Below are 20363 nucleotides of genomic sequence, written 5' to 3' on the forward strand. Positions count from 1 at the left end.
TCTCCTCTCTCTCCATCCTTCATCCCTTGTTTCTCCTTGTCTCCTGTCCAGGTTGGGGTGATCTTTACCCCCAGCAGAAGGAGTCGCCCTCCTGGAGGGAGCCTACCCCTGGTCCTCCTCCAGTGTCTGTGGACAATGGTACATCAGCCTGGGGCAAGCCCATTGACACCCATGGACACAAGCCCATGGACACCATGGGTCCAGCCACCTGGGAAGAACCCAACAGGGATAGCAGGGAGTCCGGATGGGGAGGCCAGCACAAGACCGGTACGCGCATGAACTCGCGCATGAACTCAGGCTCCAAGCCCATGGAGACATGGTGCGGTGAGGATGGCTCCAGCAGCTGGGACCAGGAGGAGGAGGTGGAGATCGGCATGTGGAGCAACACGCCCAGCCAACAGGACAACCGGAGCAATGACCCCAACACCTGGAACTACAAACACAAAGGCCCCAACAAGGTACCACACGGCTGGTCTCGGCCCTGGCCTGAAATAACAGACTTGGATCGTTAAAAATGTTTTAGGAGGCATTCCACAGTCTTAGTATTTTTCCCACAGCACAGCCAGGGGCATCAGAGGGATTTTCAGGTCAGGCTGGTGGTCAGTCATTTGATGCTTCATTAGTAGGGCATGTAAGGGAAATGTCCCCTAGAGGGTATTTTTGGCCAGTATTTTTGGCCAACACTGACTGCGTGCCACTAGGTATGGGTAGGCTGCATTCTTTTATTATAAAATGTATCAATATTCGCGTATACATTCACTATGCCTGCCAATACATTTGCTATGCCCCAGCCCCCCCCCACTAGAGATACTGGAAAACAATCAGTTGGCTTGATTAAATTAATGCTTAGTCACACATTTGTTATTGTTTTAACAGTATTTTTACTAAAAAGTCACTTCAACGCGTAAAAAATCTTATTATTTTCGTGTATAAATTAGCCTTTATGCTAGCTAGGTAATAGCCCTTGATTATCTACGCAACATACCAACAAGATCAAAGTCCAGAGTCATGTTAGGTGGATGATATTTACTGTCATGCCTGCCATTCATGATCATAAACTGAATCTGAGCTTTTCAGTTTTTTCTTTTCTGAGAAATACACAGAAGTGTTTCTGGGAAAACACAGAAGAAAGTCTACCTTAAGCTGCACTGGGCACGTGTAGCTTAATAGGTATAGCCTCTTAAAATGTCTCTGTTGTTTTGTGTTTTAGATGAACAAACCGGTGAACAAGCAGGACGAATCATGGATGAAACCCTTTATGAACCAGTTCAACAACATGAACTTCAATGTAAGTTCATGTCTCTTTTCCTCTGTTCTTCATTCTCCCTTGATCTTTCTCTCCTTTCCCTATCATTTTCCCATTTATATGATTGAGCGTGCATCAAAACATCTGTCTGTATTTACCCTCGTCCCCTCAGAGAGACTCTCCCGATGACTCCATGAAGGCTGGTGGAGGGATGATGCAGGACAAGCGGATGGAGGTGGGGGGTGGCATGGGAGACTACAGTGGAGGCATGGTGAAGAACCCTGGGCCTCGACACCAGCTCCACAAGGACTCCCCCATGGAACGCAGCTCTTACTATGAAAAGGTAATGCAGAGCGAGGCCTGGTCTCCTAATGGTGTGTGTGTGGGTTGAGATGCGAGAAATGGGTTATATGCCCTGCTTTTGTAAAACTGCAGTGAATCCATGCTACTTATAAGTACTTAAAATACTAAAAGATGTACAGGGGGTTATTTTTTATACTTTTTTTTTGCACAGTAAGTTGACCTTCAGGACTCTAGCTTGAAGGCTTTCTCACACAGGTTGGTCATTCAAAATAAATCATAAAATTGAGACTATTGAGTCCTTGACCAAGACATCATCAGTTCAAAACGCTAACACTGATACTGATGATCGGTAAGACGATGTTGAGAGAACCTGCTGGTTATAAGGTAGGAGTAGTGTGCGGCCATGTTGTGCAGTAGCTGCCTCTAACCTCTGTGTGCTGTTTCGGCTCTCTGCTGCCTCACTGTGGCAGCTTGACACACTAGCATCACAGCTCTCTACTTAATAGCCATTTTATATAGGTCAACGAAAGTGACAGATTCTTTTTTTTATACAGTTAATATCCCCACAAGCCAGTATCTTTCAGTGACATGACTGACATGGTGTTCTCCCTGTCGTCTTAGAAAAACATTAAGCATTTGCTCTGGGCTGGCTAATAAGCCGCTTCTTTCCACTTCTGCATTTCTTAACAGTGCTTCTCTCTTCCCCTCCTCATTTCTTCTTTCTACCTGTCTATCGTGTCTTTTTTCTTCCTTTCTAATCTTTTGCCGTTTCTGTCTTGCTTTCTCCTCTTTTTTAATCTCTTCTTCTTTCCTTTATCCTTTACCCATTATCCCTTCTCTTTTTGCCCCCTCCCCACTCCTTCCTTTCTCTCTTTACTGCTTGCTGTGCCTCGCGTACCTCTGTGTTCGCCGCCCGCCCGCTGTGTCGCCTGGCTTTGCTTCTGCAGCTGTCCGTTCGCCCTACAGCTTACGATAGCCCCGCCCCTGAGGAGCTCTCCTCCAATCAAAGCATGAGCTTTCCCCCTTCCAACTCTGCTCAGCCTATCTCCTGTCATGAGTCAGGGCAGGTTCCTGCCCATTCTAGTCCCAGGGCAGCTAGGCAGGTGAGTGTGGCAGGACAGAGGATTCTGGCTTTCATCCCCCTCAAGCACCCCCCCCCCCCCCCCCCCTCATTCAAACAAGCGGTTTATTCCCCCCTCCCCCCATTAAACAATGTTTATTTATTCCCATTTAATCAATGTGCAATTACGCAATCTTCATTTGTCAGCCATCTTTAAATGGTGTCTCTACTCTACCAACACACAAATTCCACCGTATTGCATGAGTAACATTCTAACACATCTAATTTCTCTAGCGATGGAGTAACAAAGCAAACACATTTGTAGTGATTGCACAGCAGATTATAGTTATTGGTTATGAGTTTTATTTTCCCCTTGTGAAAGTTCCAGAGTACAGTAGCAGTCTCAGCTCTCTGGTGCCCCTCCATGATAGTGAAAGAGACTGCAAGTGGTATAAATCAAAAGCAGACCAAATGTGATGTTTCCAGCTATGTCAAGGATCACAAACTTTCTATTACAGCCTAGAAATGCATGTACTTTTCATTTTTGTTCTGTTTTTGTTCTGTGTCTGAGGTGATTGAAGGTCTTATTAACCTGTGTGTGTGTGTGTGTGTGTGTGTGTGTGTGTGTGTGTGTAGAATGTAAACCCTATGATGGGTGGCAGTAGTGTAGCACAGGGCCGAGGAGGCCCCCAGAACCAAGTCCCCTCTCAACCCAACCTCCGCAACCAAGTGCCTCCACCCATCCTGCCCTCTCAGGTAATGTACCAACACACTCTTCTCCAGTGTTTTATCTGAGCTGCACCATTGTCCCCCTAAATATCCTAAATTACCTGCTAGAATTTGATGCGTGGCCCAAAATGATTCCTTCTCATAGTCATTATGGTATACCCAGAAATTACAGATTGCATCAGGTACACCATCCAAACTAGCTGCTGAACTTTCATATTGATGCTGTTGAGAATAAATCTTTTCTGTCCTAAAGCGTTAGTTTTCAAGAAATGGAAAAAAGAACCTGCGTTCCAATCGAGCAATGTTACTGTAGTTATTTAGGCACAAGCGCTTGTTAATACTTTGAATTAAAACCCATAAACAGATATAACCACTTTCAACCTGGCATGCCTATTTCGGACATGTCATTATGGGCTTTTAAAAAATAATAATAACTAAAATAGATGATCTATGCATCATGTTGAGATGTGGCGTGACACTGTAATATAATAAGTATAACTTAAGGCATTATTCTAGCCCGACGGCAACAAAATAATAGACATTATCTTTGGTTTGTGTTTCATATAAATGTCGTTGTGAGGCTCTGAATGTGATAGCTTTTAAAGCTATATAATATATTAATACATAAAATGACAGTAGGGAAGGTTTTAACCACCCATGTAAATGTGTTCCTTGACATGATCAGCACTTGGCTGGCAGTAATTTCCTCCCCTAACATGAACGACTTGCCTCTCCTCATTGTTTGAGATGCATTTTACTGCTGCTTTTATTTTGAATTGACAACCCTTTGTCCACAGGTCCCTCCATCCCTGCTGAAGTACCCCGGAGGAAATGGTGGTCTGAACCCCCTGTTCGGCCCCCAGCAGGTGGCTGTCCTCAACCAGCTTTCCCAGCTCAATCAACTCAACCAGATCAACCAGTTACAGGTACAGTTACACTTACACACACGTGTGCACACAATAGCTGTCCTCAAACAAATGAGATCTCTTGCAGGCACTTGTGAAGACATGAATAACGCATACTGGCACTTAAGGCCTGTGCACCCTCATGTAATATGCAAACACAACAGCTCCAAGCTGGTGCTATATTTTCTCTAACTCTTTATCTCTCTCTCTCTCCAGCGTCTTCTTCTCCAGCAGCAGCAACAGAAGGCTCAGAGCCAGAGAGCCATGCCAGTGGGCAGACAGACTGAACAGGTACACAGCTGTGTGTCTGAAATCCATCCCATGGGCTTCTCCCAGATGTGTGCGTGTATGCCTGTGCGTTTTAGCGTGTACTACATTAGAGATGTGGAAATTAATCGATTCTAAGCTGCATGCGGATGATTCTGCATCGATGCAGTGACATTACATAATCGAACATAGAACGATTTGATTGTAAAGTTGAATCCAATGAAGATGCACACCTCCAGTATACATGTGCGGTAATATCTCTCCAGCCTGTCACTTCTTTACTTGGAACACATCTGATTGTATGTTCTGTATAACCCTTGCCCATTCTCTGTCCTCAGACTCGTCCTATTGGCTCGTCCCCGTCGATGATCCAGCCGCCGCGTCACCTAGACCCCTCCCTGCTGAAACAGGCGCCTCTCAAACCCTACTTGGACAACTACATGTCCCACAATGCCCCTGAGCTGCAGAAGGACCCCGCTGCCCTTGGCTCCTACGGCAACTTCCCTTTAGGTATATATTTGATATAATAATAATAATAATGATAAAATTAAAACAAATAAAACGTATAAAAATGACCAATGCAAACAATGAAATGGTTTATTCATCTCCCCCCTGCAGGCTTGAACTCTAACCTGAATGTATCCATGGACATGAGTGGTGGTTCTGCTGGTAATAACAGTGGAGCTGTGAGCTACAAGGAACCGCCCCAGTCCAGACTGAAGAAACTTTGGGCTACAGATCCTCTGGAGCAGAACAGCAAACCTGGTACAATTTGCTTCACAAAATAATAGTGGAATCCACTGGTTGATTCACCAGGGTAGCCATATTCTACTTTAACCATTGTGTGTGTTCTCCAGGTGCTATGTCGTCTGGGCTGCGTCTGGAGGACTCTCTCTACAATTTCCTGTCTCCTGACCCCACCCCCCTGAGTCCTCCCGGCCAATCAATGGGCTCGGTGGGCGACGGCTGGCCCCCCCGTGCCAACTCCCCCCCTCACCCTGGAAACGCCGTAGCCTGGCCCCCAGGTGTGTATATACACACACACACACACACACACACAGAAATGTCCATGTATCGCTAGCACACATAATTGCAGACATTCTGCATGCATCTATAGGATAAGAGGGCTTATCAAGAGCTGTAGTGCACAGTAAAATACTCAAGTGTTAATTTAACTGAGTGCACAAATGTTACCAAATGGATCCTTACCTACCGAACTCACCCAAAAAGTGTTGCACACTCGCTCTAGAGAGAGAAAAAAAAATCGAGTGGGAGTGGAGCGCCCATGTGCTGCAAGTGAGAACGGCTGCATTCATTAGGACGACTTCACCCATTTTCAGCCTATCTTCATATAATTGGTCCTCACTTTTTTTCCCCCCACTCTATCATGAGCATGTGTCTCAGAGGGCTGTGGACACTTAAGAAACACGCCTACCAGTGACATCATCATTGGGCAGGTTTTCGCTAGAGGGCGTTTTTTCAACACCTGGATATCATTGTGCGCACGCACACATATCGAGACGTAACTCGGCATCCTGACGAGAAGATTTCATGGGAGTCTAGTGCTGGGCCGACGGGTACCTATAGACGAATCCACATAGCGTTGCGGTGCGGAGTGGCACTCGCTTGACACTGCTCCACAGTTATGATTGCCGCTCTGTGGATTCGTCTATATATACATAGAAGCAGGTAGCCTACATCACCCAGGTCACAACGTGACATTGTTGCTACAACGTCTCGACCTATATCCAGTTCTTGAAAACAGTAGGAATGTGTTGTTGTTGTATGTAATTCATGATGATAATTTCTAACTTAGTTGTTTGTTTTTATGCAGAGTTCCGGCCTGGGGAGCCTTGGAAAGGTTACCCCAACATTGACCCTGAGACTGACCCCTATGTGACCCCTGGCAGTGTCATTAACAACCTCTCCATCAACACCGTCCGCGACACAGACCACCTCAGGGACAGGAACAATGGTACCCCATATACGCTCATACATGCATACATACCTCCACCACAGGAAAATGAACAGTGGTGGTAACTAGACACATACATGCGTAGATGTGGTCGCCTTTGAAACGATCAACAGTGAACTTAATGTGTTGCGTAAGAGTTTCGCCAATGGTGGACAAATGACTGGCACAGTGTAATGCCAAAAATCTATAGTTTGTCTGTTTAAGTAGTCTGGTTAAAGTCAGCAACTGGCACCTTAAGCCTACCATTGGTCCATGTTGGAAGAAAGATAATTTGACTGACAGAACAGACTGTCAAACAAGTGGTCAGCCTTTTTTTAGTGGCCAGCCTCTATGCATGCATACCACCTCAGGGACAGGACATAAAGTGCAGTGCTCGCTCACTCACTAAGTGCTTTGTTTGTGCGTGTGTTCCAGGGCCATCCTCATCATTAAACACCACGATGCCTTCTACCAGTGCCTGGTCATCCATTCGTGCCTCTGGTCACAGCGGTTCCCTCACCAGTACAGCACAAAGCACTTCAGGTATGCACACCACTGAGCACACCCTTGACTAAATGTACATCATTTCTATCTTATAGGGCTGCAACTATCAATTAAATTACCGATTATTCCATTGACTTTTTTGATTAATCAAATAATAAAAAAGAGAAAAATCTCAAAAAAAAGGTATCGTCGCCTTGCTAAACTAATGGCCTATGTCATTTTTTTTTAAGTTTTTCAGGAAAAATAAAAAACTGATCCAAAACTATATGATATTTCTTAATCATTTCACCCAAAATGTTTATAACAAATTATGACTATTAAAATAGAAATAACACTGTCTGTCAGTTATGTAACATAAGAGATTTAAATAGGTCTAAATATGATTAAATCTGACTTAGGCCAAAATACATTTTAAAAAATGGCCTAAATCAGTAAATATTTTGGCCTAAGTCACACTAAGGGGAGTGAACAGCATGATCCTTTTCAATTAGGAGATAGGCGATTTTACCACAGGTGGCCAGTGTCATGAGGAGCTGACTTAAAAAAATATCAATTTCCTCAAAAAATGACTTATGCCATTAGTTTAGCAAGGTGACGTATTAATGCATTGACATGGAAAGAATTCTAATACAGTTTACAGTTTAGGCATTTAGCGGACGCTCTTAATCCAGAGCGACTTACAGTAAGCAAGGACACAAGATAATACATCATAATACATCAAATCCATAAACATAGTAATCAAATAATAAAGTAATACATAGTAAACCAATAATCTAATAATAACTAATACATACGTAAACCAAGAACCAACAACAGCCTACATTGAAACTGTACACACTATTGGATGCCAGGCCAACAATCACCTGGCATCTGTCTACATAACATGCTATCTAAGTTACATTTTAGCCTCTGCAAGGTCGTCAAGGCTAGGGCTAATAGATTTTTATTATCGACTCAATCGATTCATCTGATTAACCACTTAAGCTCTTGGTGTGCCCCCCATTCATTATATTGACATTCAATGTGCTCAGCTTTCTGATGGGTAATTTTGCCGTTACATAATGTTTTGATTAATCTATGCGAGTCATTTAGACCCTAAACGTAGACAAATTCTCTGTAGCCACAATAGGTTAACTCGTCCTGTTCTCTTTCTCTCTCCTTCCACTTAACAGCCAGACCCAGTGAGTCCAAGTGGTCTCCCAGCAGTGGCCCTGTATCCAACTCCTCCTTGGCCCATGAGCTGTGGAAGGTGCCCCTGCCTGCCAAGCCCATGGCTGTGGCCGCTCCATCCAGGCCCCCGCCAGGCCTTACCGGACAGAAGCCCAACTCGGCCTCCTCTGCCTGGGACAGCTCTGGCCTGAGGCTGGGGGGCTGGGGCGCCTCCGAGTCCAGATACACACCTGGTGAGTGGAGGGGGAGGGTGCACAGACACACAAACTCAGAGCATACACAAACGGTGTTGGTAAGCAAAATTCAGAACTGATGTTTTGGAGGAATTTGGACAAAATACCGCTACTATCAGTTAGCAACTTTTAACTTGGTTGTGTATGTTTTCTTGCAGGTTCCAGTTGGGGTGAAAGCAGCAGCTCAGGGAGATCACAATGGCTCGTTCTCAAAAATCTCACACCTCAGGTACACACAACAAGTATTTCATTTGTCATGAAGATTACCTTTGTTCTTGTTTTTGACCGTTTACTTTTATGTCACTGTAGTCCTTGGCACCTTCACACACATGCATGTATTGATGCTGGTACCCTCCTCGCCTCTTGCTGGAGTGAGTGGACAAACTAAAAGCCATGTTTAAGTAAAATCACATAGGAGTTCCCACGGCCACCAGTCTCTGTTTCATGGACTGAGTTGGTAGGATACGACTCCTACACAACAAAATTACTACACCCTAAGACCTGGAAGAGTCTGCCATGTTCACTTCAAAATTAATGGGTTCAGTTTTTCTTTTTAAAATCAGCTAGCCTAAGCCAGTATCTGATTTATAGATTGGGTTGATGGGCTAACACATAATAACAAGCAGCAAAATAAGGCTCAAACATTTGATTTGTTTTGTGTTGTATTGTTTTGACATGGACAAGCAATAGTCAATGCATTAGTGTTAAAATGCCCTAGCTATGCAGCAAATGGCTGTAATAAAAGGTTATCTATCTTCTCTTTTCCATCCATGCGACATTCACAACAGTTAGGTGGGGGCCTGGGCATAGACATATAAAGGTAGACGCCTCCTTCGGCTCTGAGGCATTGGTATCTCGGGGGCCATTTTCGCGTAGGCAAGCTGTAGGCAAGCTTCCACGTGTGTCACAGAAGGGGGCGTTTGTTAGGCCAATCAGAGGCAGGTGGAGGCGGGACAACTAGATTCTGACAAGTCTTGGAAAAGACGCACTGTGATTGGCCAGTAGTCAACGCCCTGTGAGCGCTGTGATTGGCCAGTAGTCACTTTGAGTGTCCGTTTGCCTACGCGAAAATGGCGGCCGCGATACGAGTTGCTCCAACGAACTGCAGAGGCCAATGAGGTATCTAGGTTTCTATATCTATGGGCCTGGGGGTAAGGCAACCGTGCCCACTTAGGAGACAGGAAGTGTATACCATTTCATACCATTGCCACAGCTTGTAACGCATCATCTTTTGAATAGAACATCTTAGGAGATTATTCAGTTTAAGTGTATTTAGACAGTGACCCACAAACTATTTCATGCTGATTAATCATTGACCTCCTTTGTCGGGTGTGTATATGAAATGTCTTATTTCTACATGCATGTTTTCCCTTATAAAAAGTGCTTCAACCGTCCCTCTCGGCTCTCAGTCAAGACATTTTTACTCCCTAAAGCGCAGTACACCCACCTTCCGACCTCCAAACCTTTCTTCGGAAAGGGAGGTCAAGTTTTCGGAAGATTTTCCGATGTTGGAAGGAGTATGTGTTGGCCTTAAATGTAGCTGCTGAAAGTGCGCAGAAAATTTCATAATAATCCAGCCTGTAGTTGACAGTAGAGTGACCAACTGTCATCGCCATCCTTAGAGCCCAGCCGCTAGTGGGGCTAAAAATAACTTCTGCCTGAGTTGAGGGACTTAAGTCTGAGCCGAGCTGACTGAGAGTCAAGGGACTTTTAACTTTATATATTTCATATGCATGGTAATGATAGTGTTCATGCCTTCTGTGTGTCAGATTGACGGCTCCACCCTGAGGACTCTGTGCATGCAGCACGGCCCCCTGATCACATTCCACCTCAACCTGCCTCATGGTACCGCCGTGGTCTGCTACAGCTCCAAGGACGAGGCCGCCAAGGCTCAGAAGAGCCTGCACATGTAAGGAACCCACACACACACACACAATATATAATATAAAATGAATACATCGCTTGACAGTCCATTTAACACAAACAAATTCAGACACATACACGTGGTCTAGCAACAAATACACAGAAACACATGTGCACAGACACTAGAGATGCGCGGATAGGGTTTATCGTCACCCAAATCCGCATATACATGTTCATTATCCACCATCCGCCATCCAACCGTGTTAATTATACCATCCTATTTCTAGATCTGCACCAACCGCATCAAATTATTATTATTTTCCTGACGTTAGGGTTATAAACAATGTTACTCACCACTGTCTGTCGCGATGTAGTGACTGTATACAATCCATATCTATGGTAACAACAAGACGGAGCTTCATAAACTTTTACTTTCGCTTTCAACAGCTTTGTTGCCATGTCTGTTTTTATAAGCGACTTCTGGGCTAATTTGGCGCTTGTTTTGGGCTTGTTTTCATAGATCTGGCTGCTTATTTCTCTCACATTTGGCAACACTGGCTGCATGCGGTACAAAGACCCCTTGCCAGCAAATCAACGTGCAGTAGGCGGCTGATTTGTGTCTGATGTAAAATGACGTAATATTAAAATACTACAAACGCACGCACGGCAAGATTTCGTGCTTTTTAAAAGCGATAATAGGCCTATAGATTGATATCATTCATTTAATTCCTGCATTATTTCACCCGTGGTTTATCCAATATTAATTCATTATTATATTTGATTGACCCAAATCCACCCAAAGTGCGGTAAACTGTGGCAACCGCGGCTAAAACCGCGACCCGCGCATCTCTAACACACACGGTCCACAAAACAAATGCAATTACAACATACGTATATACTTATTACTTAAATGCTGTATATACAGCACTTTAAAGACCTGTAATATATTTCGATGACAAGCACCTATTCTGTAGGTCATAATTGTATTGCAAAACATTCTGTGAAATCTGCTTTGAAATGAAAATCTTATAGCAGCCATAGCTTGTCAATGCTGAACTTCCTTCACCATCTTTATGTGCACAGGGGTCCTTATGTTGTCCCTGAGTAATGTGTTTAAGGGGTCCCTGAGTAATGTGTTTAAGGCAGTCATCATGGCGCCTTCAGCTTTGTAACGCAGCAGATGCCTCCAGGGGGCTCTGTATGGATACAAATACCATATCCATAGAAAACACAAGCAGCACGGATGATGTATGTCAAATGTTAACCCTTCAATGGAGCACACTTAATTCAGTTAACCATGTTTTTTCCCGTTTGGATTTTACATGAGAAAGACATGGATTTCCTAATTGTTGTATAAGCTATCAAACAGTAAAACAATTACTAATTAAAGGGTTTGCAGGCATGAAATTGCCTAAATTAGCTTTTTATTTCATTTAATGACTTGATAGTGATGTAATATGATAGGTAATTTCAGTAATTGAACAGATTTTTTTATCGTACTGTGACATTTGTGATATTGTCAAATATTTAATCATTACCTGAAGAATCGATATGGTATCGTATCATGATGGAGCTTGGGATTTATCCCCCCTACCTTTACTCACTCACACACGCACATTCTCAAGATTTTTACTGTCTCTCTCCAGGTGTGTTTTGGGGAACACTACTATTCTGGCAGAGTTCGCCAGTGAGGAGGAAATCAATCGTTTCTTTGCACAAGGGCAGTCATTGGTCGCTCCCTCCTCGAGCTGGCAGGCCATTGGCTCGTCTCAGAGCAGAATGGAACAGTCCCACCCCTTCCCCAGCCGTGCCCAAGAGCCCAGCCAATGGAACGGCAGTGATCTCCACAACTCCTCCCTATGGGGCGGGCCCAACTATTCCACTAGCCTATGGGGGAGCCCCAGCGGCACAGAGGGTGGGAGAATCAGCAGCCCTTCTCCAATCAGCTCCTTCCTTCCGGTGGATCACCTGACAGGGGGTGGGGACTCCATGTGAACCACCTGTCAATCAAACACCAGAGGAGGGGTCAGTAGAGAATCCTGACTAATCACCACAAAAAAATATATAAAAACGTTTAAAAAAAAGTAGTTAAAAAAAAACACAATGGCACTAGTTGGACTCTCTCACTTACAAGATGTACAAAAAAAAAACGGGGTGTCCCCTGTGGAAAATAAGTTACGTTTCTCTCTCTGCACATATGTCCACTTTGTTTTAGCCCAAAAACATATCAGTCGGAATACTTGAATCATACAGGCCAATTCTATAATGTGAACGGATGGACATTCGCTTCCAGGTAGTGCTCTTTCAGACCGAAAACACAAAAAAAAGCTTCAATCAAGCTCATTATTATATTTTTGTTTCATTCATTCATGTTTATTTGAATTCCAATTCTTTTTATTCTTATTTTTAACTTTTTCTTTTTTTGTTTTGTTTTTGTTTTGCGTTTGTTTGCTGACAATGTTGGAGTATGAGCTTTTTAACTTTGCACTGAATGTGGTTTTTTCTCAGTATATATAATCTGCAATATAGAGGGAGCAGCCAGTTTTTCCAGTGTAGCTGTTTACTCATTGAGGTCCTTACCGTGTGTGTGTGTGTGTGTGTGTGAGTGCGTGTGCACATGTGTGCGTGAGTGAGTGAGTGAGTGTGTGTGTGTGTGTGTGTGTGTGTGCGTGTATGCGCTCCTCTCTGCCTTGGCACGCCTACCTTACTGCGTTGTCGTGGAGATCAAGATCAACAGATAGTTAAAAAGAGAAAAAAGCTGACTGAGGAGTATCTAATGATTAAAAGTGACATTAAAAAGTATTGCACCAATTTTGTGTTTTAAACTAAAGAACGTTGAGCTCTGCAGTGCAAAGGACTGTAGCCGCAGCTGGGACTAGCAAGCCCCGCCCACCCTACTGTAGGGGGCGAGGCCTATCTAGCAAGCCCCTCCCGCCTGGCCCCCCCTGCTGGGCGGCACACCAGGAGGAGGGGAGCAGCACTTTCAGAATAGGCTTTCAATGTTGTTTTGGAGGTGCCACACTGCAACCTCTTGTTTACAAGACTTAGGAGGCAGAACGTGTGTTCATTCTTCCTTCATTTTAAAGAGAAAATGGAATAAAGTTAAAAAGAAAAATAAACAAAAAAAAAATACACAAAAAATGCAAAAAAAAAACCCCAATGGAAGAAATACATTGGGGGAAAAAAAATGATAAAATCTAAGAAAAAAAAAAAGTTTAAACTCTTATTGAGGATGAAGACGATGCTTTGTAAACTCTGGGAATTCGGATCAGTGTTTTTTGGCCATGGCGTTGGTTATTAGAACTATTCCTCTTATGTCTGCTAAATAACCAGCAATGGTTCTCAGGAAATCAAGCCAGTTCCTCCCCCTCTCCCTCCTCCTCCTTGTAGTTGAATAAATTAATAAATAAAAACAACTACTACTCCTTGTAGGAAAGGAAAATCCAACTTTTAGCACTGAAAACTACGTATAGGTCTGTAAGTTTTTTCTCTGCCAAATAACTGCTTTAAGCTGGAAAAAGCTCGTCACACTGCTCCAATATGCTGTCTTTAGAGAGGAGAGGGACTGGTGGCCGGGTGTAAGGGAGAGAGAGAGGGAACACCGTGGTAGATGAAGAAAGAGAAGAAGAAGGGTGGTAGAATCCCAGAATGCTCCCTCTCTCCACTCTCTTCCATCTCTTCGTTCCTCTACCCTTCCCTCACTCCCTCCTTCCCCTGCCTCCTCTCCCCTCCTCTGTTCCACTGGTGTTATAAACAAAACAAAAAAAAGGAGTTGGAAGTCCCTCCCAGTGGGGAGTGTTATTATGTGTGACTGACTGACTGACTAACTCACTGACTGACTGACTGACTGACCAACTGACTGTACGGTGGAAATCTTACATCTCTGTCATACTTGTAAACCAAGAGAAAGGTGAATTTGTATCTATGCATACTGTAGCCTCTCACAGCCTACAGGGAGGCGTTCTGTTTGGTTCTTTTTTGTTTTAATTTTTGATTTCTCTCAATTTCCACGCCTCACAAAATATTTTAAATGTTTCAGTAAGTAATTACAACACAATGCGATATATGACCTTGTATTTTTTGTTTTTCGTTTTGTTTTTGTAATCGCTCTCATTGCCACAAATGGTGTTGGAGGGGGAAAAAAAGAAAGGTGAAAAAAAAAAAAACATTTAAAAAGAAGTCATTTTGTTAAAAAGAGAAGTCATTTTGGTCGATGATGATGTTTTAACAGTGCAAAAGTCGTCCACATTTCATTGCCTTGATTCTACTTGTGTCCGAAGATGCAACCTACAAGTCAAGTGGCTTTTACCTGTTTACAAATAGAATATGATTGTATTGTTGTACTGTTTTATTTTGGGGTTTTTGTGCTCATCTGAAGTTCCTGACCTTATGAATCTCGTCTGTACGTACGAATATGTGTGCGAGTGTTAAGCTGCTCTGTACTGGCAGGTATGTGTGAGTTCCACTGCTGAAGTGTGTGTGTGTGTGTATTGGGGGGGGGGGGGGGGGTTACAGGGTGAATGTATTCCACCAGTGGTCACGGACAAGACAACCCACATGTCTAAATAAATAACATACCTAGATTTACCTAGTGACAACCAGTGATTGTTTTAAGTTCCCATGATGATGCACAACTTGTTGGAAAAACAAAAAAAAGCTTCAGAGAGGGCAAGCTAGACGTCAGCATTAGACAAAGCCATGGACCTTAATTTCTTAATTTTTTCTTCAATCCTTACAAAAACATTATATATATATTTATATATATATATATATTGTTTTGAAGAAGCTGTCTTTTTTTCTTCCTCCACTAGTTACTCAAGACGTAGCGGAGGCATTTGCTGTCGTTTTTAAAACATTATGTTTTGTTTTTCTCTTTGAAGTTTAGCCGTGAATATTTCAAAGGACTTCAGAGCTTAATGTGGAGCTGAGACGTTGACTAAAACCTTGAGTATTAGACAGACTTGACAGTGGTGTGCCAGTATTGAAGCGCTCTCTACCAAATAAGAATTCAATCATACAAAACGCGATTGGTTTACTTAATTCCACATCTCTTTGCTTAAAGAATATATTTCTGTCTCTACTTGTATTATGATTCTATTATTTTTGTTTTGTTTAACAGCTGTTATTAGCGAAACATTGGAACCATGTTTTTTATATATATAACTTTGTTGAGAAATTGAACTGAGGAGCCTTGGATTTTGCACTTGGAGGATTGAAGGCTACTAGGCAGAGTAGAGAGGATGTTGTGTTTTGTGAACGGGGAGACAGACAAGACACAGTTGGTTTAAGCCTGTCCATCTGTTTCTGTTTTGTGAGGATATTGGTGTACTTTGGCTTTTTACAACTGGTCTGAGGATAAGGCATGTTTGTGTACTGTGACAGGGTAGTGTGTGTGTATGTGTACATGTAATAGACATGAGTGTGTGTGTTTGGTGACGACGGCATTGAAAATGGAGAACATGGTGCTTTGTCGGTCCAGAGTGTTAGGAGTGCCAGGAGTCTGTTCACTGGGTTGACCTGTCTGGAGTGGTGTACTTAGGCCATCATACCTGGACCACACAGTAGATGAAGCATTTCAAATCTATTTTTAAACTACCTGAAGCAGTGTTAAATTTTGACCTTCCCTGAAACTTGGTCTGCCTCAAAAGTGGTAACGATGCTACTACTACTACTGTTTGGTCCAGGTCTGGTTGCCATGGACTGGTGGTCTTTGTCAAGCAGATGCTTGGCTTGGATGAGGTAAGGGCTGATGTGATTGGCTCGTGGCGTGACTCAGGTGAAGGGTTTTGACTTGCCATAGGTTGGTTACTGCCAGCCTCAAGGACAGGGTTAAGCTTGCTTTTCTGATGTATCCAGGATCAGCCCAGGCCTACTCTTCAAATGATAGCCTAACCTTTAAATATAGAAAATGCCAGATCAACTCTGAGGCAAATGAACCCCACGATTTCGAATCTGTTCACCTTGTGCTTCATTAAATCTGTTTATGGCAATAAATCTTTGTTGGCGCCGATTTGGTGTCAGTTTTGACCCAGCCAGTATATAACTGACCTCCAGCAAGCAGCTATGGATCCTGCATTGCTCTGCTCTTAGAGAAGGGACAAGCGGTGTCCGTTAATGGACTGGTTCTCCAGGTCTGGTCCTGGGCCCACCAGCGGTCCAAATGGACTCTTATGGGTCTGTGACTCGGAGAGTACAATGGGTTATCTCTGGGACCCCCATCTACACTGTAAAATCTGCAGGGTTAATTTAACTTGGTAGAGTAGGACCAAATGGTCCATTTGGTTCCATTTGTACACTCTCAGAGGTACAGGCCTGTAAGGGTCCATTTGGACCACCTGGTGGTCCGCGGACCCAACGTTGAGAAGCAGTGTGTTAATGGATTATCTAGTTGATGTTTACTGTAGTAGTCTCACTCTCCTTCCCTGTCTCGTCAAAACCAGCCTTATACAGACGCTGTGTGTGTGTGTGTGTGTGTGTGAACTCACTGTCATGCCAAATCGAAAATGGAGGGTGAGAAAGAGGAAAGGGATTGTTGGATCTTTTTGTGTATGTTACGCGTGGTGTGTGTGTGTGTGTGTGTGTGTGTGTGTTATGTATGCGTGTTAAAAAGCTGGACAATATATAATGCTTGAAAAAAAGTCATTTGCAAAAGGATGATGTGAGGAAAACCTTTTCAGTAAATGAGAAACAAACAAAAAACAAAAAAAAAACACCATGAGCAATGTACAATCCCCCCACTGCTGCCTAGCAGCTTCCCTATAGGGCCAGGAGAGGAGGGTAGGGTAGGGAAGGAACGAAGGAAGGGGAGGGAAGCTGGCCGGTGATTACTATACTACTTTTAATATTTAAGAAAAATGTCACTCTTTTTGCTTTCTTATTCTCTCTTGATATTATCCTGTGAGCAAATACTATATTATGTACGAGTATGCGTAAGACCACACCCATGTCTATTAAGATAACAATGGTTCCTGCTGTTGATCAAAGCGCTAAAGGCTATTCACTTTGTTCGTCGTCGTTGCTGTTTTTCTGACTATACAACAAAACTGTGAGGATTTGCTGTTTTTTTTATTTTATTTTGTCGGTTTTACATTTAGTATGAATACACACAAAACCCAGAAAAGCTTTAGTCTAACCAGCACAAAGACTTGGGGGTACGGGGAGGGTGAGGGAGGGATGGGTGGGTGGGGGAGGGGACAGGGGTGCTCAGAGAGACTATGCAGTGGAGTGTTTAAAACCCAGGCTTCCATGTCCACCTTGGGTTTTCCTTTTTTATTTTTTGCTTTCTCTAAAGATCCCAAAAAGGAAAAAAAAGAAGAAAATGCCTAGAAAAAAACAACAATTAATCCTGACATTTGAGATGGGATTCCCAGTAATATTCCTCAATCTGAAATGTGTTGTGCCATCGTTGAATCTTAACAATAATAATAATAAACTGAAAAGACAAAAAAAAAAGAATTGCCTAGCAAACCATCGGGCCAGTTGTAGCAGGAGCGGAGGAAAAGGTTAAGATTTGCAAAGTCCTTTTTTTTCACAGTGCACCTCCCTGTCCACCAGATAGGAGGGACACCAGTGAAACTGCAAATTTTACACAAATACAACTCCTTTTTTATATAGAGATTCTATCAGTCCAGTGTGTAGTTGGATCACCTGTAAAACCTATTATGCACATTGCTTTGGGAGACTGTTGAAACTATATAATAAATATATATATATATATATATCTATGAATACAAATGTACAATGTCTATAATCAGCGAGCGAGGGCTCCTCTCTTCCTCCCTTACAAACTGAAAAAACAAGACAGGAAGTACCTTTTTATTTTCAAAATGTCTTCCTTGGGTCATCTTAATGGATTTTATCTTAAACTTTGGGGGGGGAACTGCACTTTTTGAAGGACAATCTTTATTTGTATGGGTATTAAAAAGAAACAATTTGACAAAACGAAGTCGCCTGATTATTACAAGTTATAGAAACCGACTCCAGTGTGCTCTAATAATGAATGTCTCCTCTGATGCTGTCTACTTTGGTTTATTTTCTTTTTTATTTCATTTTATCTTTTTATTTTTCTTCCTTTGTTGCTTGGTTTGTTTTATTTTTTCTCTTTGTTTTTCTTGATTTTAGTGCTCTTATAAGAACCTGTGCTAAGGTGTAGAAATAGTAGGTAGTAGGTCTTCTGTTGGCTGTACTCGTAGACTGATAACTGTTTGTAACCCGCTGGCCGTGCGTGGCCAGCATACAAAGCTGTATAACTTGGGTACAACCCTCAATAAAAGACTAACAGTGAGCCAATGGTCCCTGCCTTGTGCCTTTCAATTTGTCCAAGAGGTAACCAGTAAGTCATGTGTTTTTGTGTTATATTGACATTGTTTGTGCTAATCAATTAAATTAACCTGCTAGTTGACACTAGGGATTTGGTTCACATTTAGTGATGTATATTCCATCCATATGATATGGTCAATGTTTTAATGGATTTTCTGATACAGTGGCCCTCATTTATCAACGCGGTGCAGACCAAATAATGGGCGTACGGCGTTTTCACCGCACTTTTCGGCATTTATCAATATATCCTGACGTGGGCTTTATCCTACGGTACGCTGAGATCTCACGTCTGGTCGAGACCAGTTGTTGACGTTGGCTGCGCCCGTTTATTCCATTCTAGACCTGCGGAGCACCATTGTCTGACTGTCTGACAAGCATCTGGACACATAATCCACTCCTAAATGTGTATATCTACACTAATAAATAATCGCTGTGAAAATATATCATTTTATAAAGTAATTTAAACAAACTGCTTTAACAGTCATTCAGATAAGATTGTAGATCTGTCTGTATGGAAAATAGCAGATCTACAAGCTCACAAGCCAGTTGCATCGCGACGCGTTGTGAGCTTGTAGATCTGCTATTTTCAAAAATTAAACGAGCGCTTTGGCGCCGGGAGTCCCGCGGTCGGGTTTCCCGGCCACCTTTTCATGGACAGTGAGGTCTACAAACTTACAGTAGCTTGTCCTATGTTATGGAGTTATGTCATAGAGAGTTATGTAGGCTACACAACCTGGCTGGGTTAAGGATATAAACCCGACGCTCCAATATTAACGTGGCGGCACGGAATCACTGCATTCCGCCCGAGTCTCATGTACCGCTACGCTACGGAAAGACGAAGTTGGGCGGGCGCGTGTGTGTGTGTGTGTGTGTGTGTGAGAGAGAGCGAGAGAGGCGTGTGTGCGAGGCGAGGCGAGCAGGCCAAACCGTTTCTTATTGGCTTTTCATGTCTTTGGTCGTATTCTGGTTCGTCTTCATGTCGTAAAATCGGGGCGTTTTTTGAATATTTAAGGGCGTGTTATTGAAATGACGCTCGGTTTCAGCCGTCACATTTATCAACGCTGGGACCAAGTGTACGCTCGGATCAGCTGTGTAGGATGCGTTGATAAATGTGACTTCGACGTTGGTGTACGGCCGAATATATGGAAAAATATATGGCGGTTTATACGCGGCGTTGATAAATGAGGGCCAATGTGTATAAATAAATTATGCATGTCATCCTGCATTGAATTATACATCCCCTGGTAAATGAAGTTTAATAATGACAAGGGGATTAAGGAAAATGGTCTATGTAGTCAGTCACATGAGCCACCGGTAAATTACTATGTAGCGCTGAGTAGTGGCATTTGCCTCCATTAATTAGAAAGTGTGCCTATAGCAACCTGCCAGCATTGGTGTATGGATATTGCCATCTGGTAGAGTCTGAGTAATGGACCTTTTTTACAATACAGGTAAGCGGTTTGTGCATCAGAAGTAATCTGAGTTCCCAGAGGTTCTTGCATAAAAACTGTCTACCTCTGGTAGGAGGAGGAGCCCACCTCAAGAGGGAGGAGCTTAAAACATTAACATATTACAGCGATAAAAAAAAAAAAAAGCTTTATTTGTGATTTCCTATGAATTGCATTTTTCCCATCGTTTCATATTAGTTTAGTGTGACATTTTTATTGATCAGTTTGATGGCTGTTTAGTTTTTTATTGAGGCATTTGAATCAGTTTTTTTTTTTTTACATCAGTTTATATCATAGATGTTTTAGTTGCTTGTTGGGTTGTTTGAGTTTTTAACCTACAACCTATGATTGCCAGACCCAGG

At 42.9% G+C, this 20363-nt stretch overlaps 1 protein-coding gene across 3 annotated transcripts in view; it reads left to right on the top strand.

Annotated features, from left to right (window-relative positions):
• Positions 1-18527, top strand: part of LOC311056316 (trinucleotide repeat-containing gene 6A protein-like) — a 54932-nt gene extending 36405 nt beyond the window's left edge. For all 3 annotated transcript variants that reach the window (XM_084072858.1, XM_084072859.1, XM_084072860.1), the window contains 15 exons: positions 52-458; positions 1211-1288; positions 1419-1589; positions 3246-3365; positions 4136-4264; positions 4460-4534; positions 4849-5020; positions 5129-5275; positions 5368-5535; positions 6345-6485; positions 6900-7007; positions 8141-8371; positions 8530-8600; positions 10141-10280; positions 11881-18527. In XM_084072858.1, coding sequence (XP_083928984.1) covers positions 52-458; positions 1211-1288; positions 1419-1589; positions 3246-3365; positions 4136-4264; positions 4460-4534; positions 4849-5020; positions 5129-5275; positions 5368-5535; positions 6345-6485; positions 6900-7007; positions 8141-8371; positions 8530-8600; positions 10141-10280; positions 11881-12229 — 2507 coding nt within the window. In that variant the 3' untranslated portion in view covers positions 12230-18527. The remainder of the gene's footprint in view (positions 1-51; positions 459-1210; positions 1289-1418; positions 1590-3245; positions 3366-4135; positions 4265-4459; positions 4535-4848; positions 5021-5128; positions 5276-5367; positions 5536-6344; positions 6486-6899; positions 7008-8140; positions 8372-8529; positions 8601-10140; positions 10281-11880) is intronic.
• Positions 18528-20363: the final 1836 nt, after the last annotated feature.

Source organism: Gymnoscopelus microlampas (assembly GCF_963454915.1).
Source record: "Gymnoscopelus microlampas genome assembly, chromosome: 11".
In the NCBI taxonomy this organism is placed as follows: Eukaryota; Metazoa; Chordata; class Actinopteri; order Myctophiformes; family Myctophidae; genus Gymnoscopelus; species Gymnoscopelus microlampas.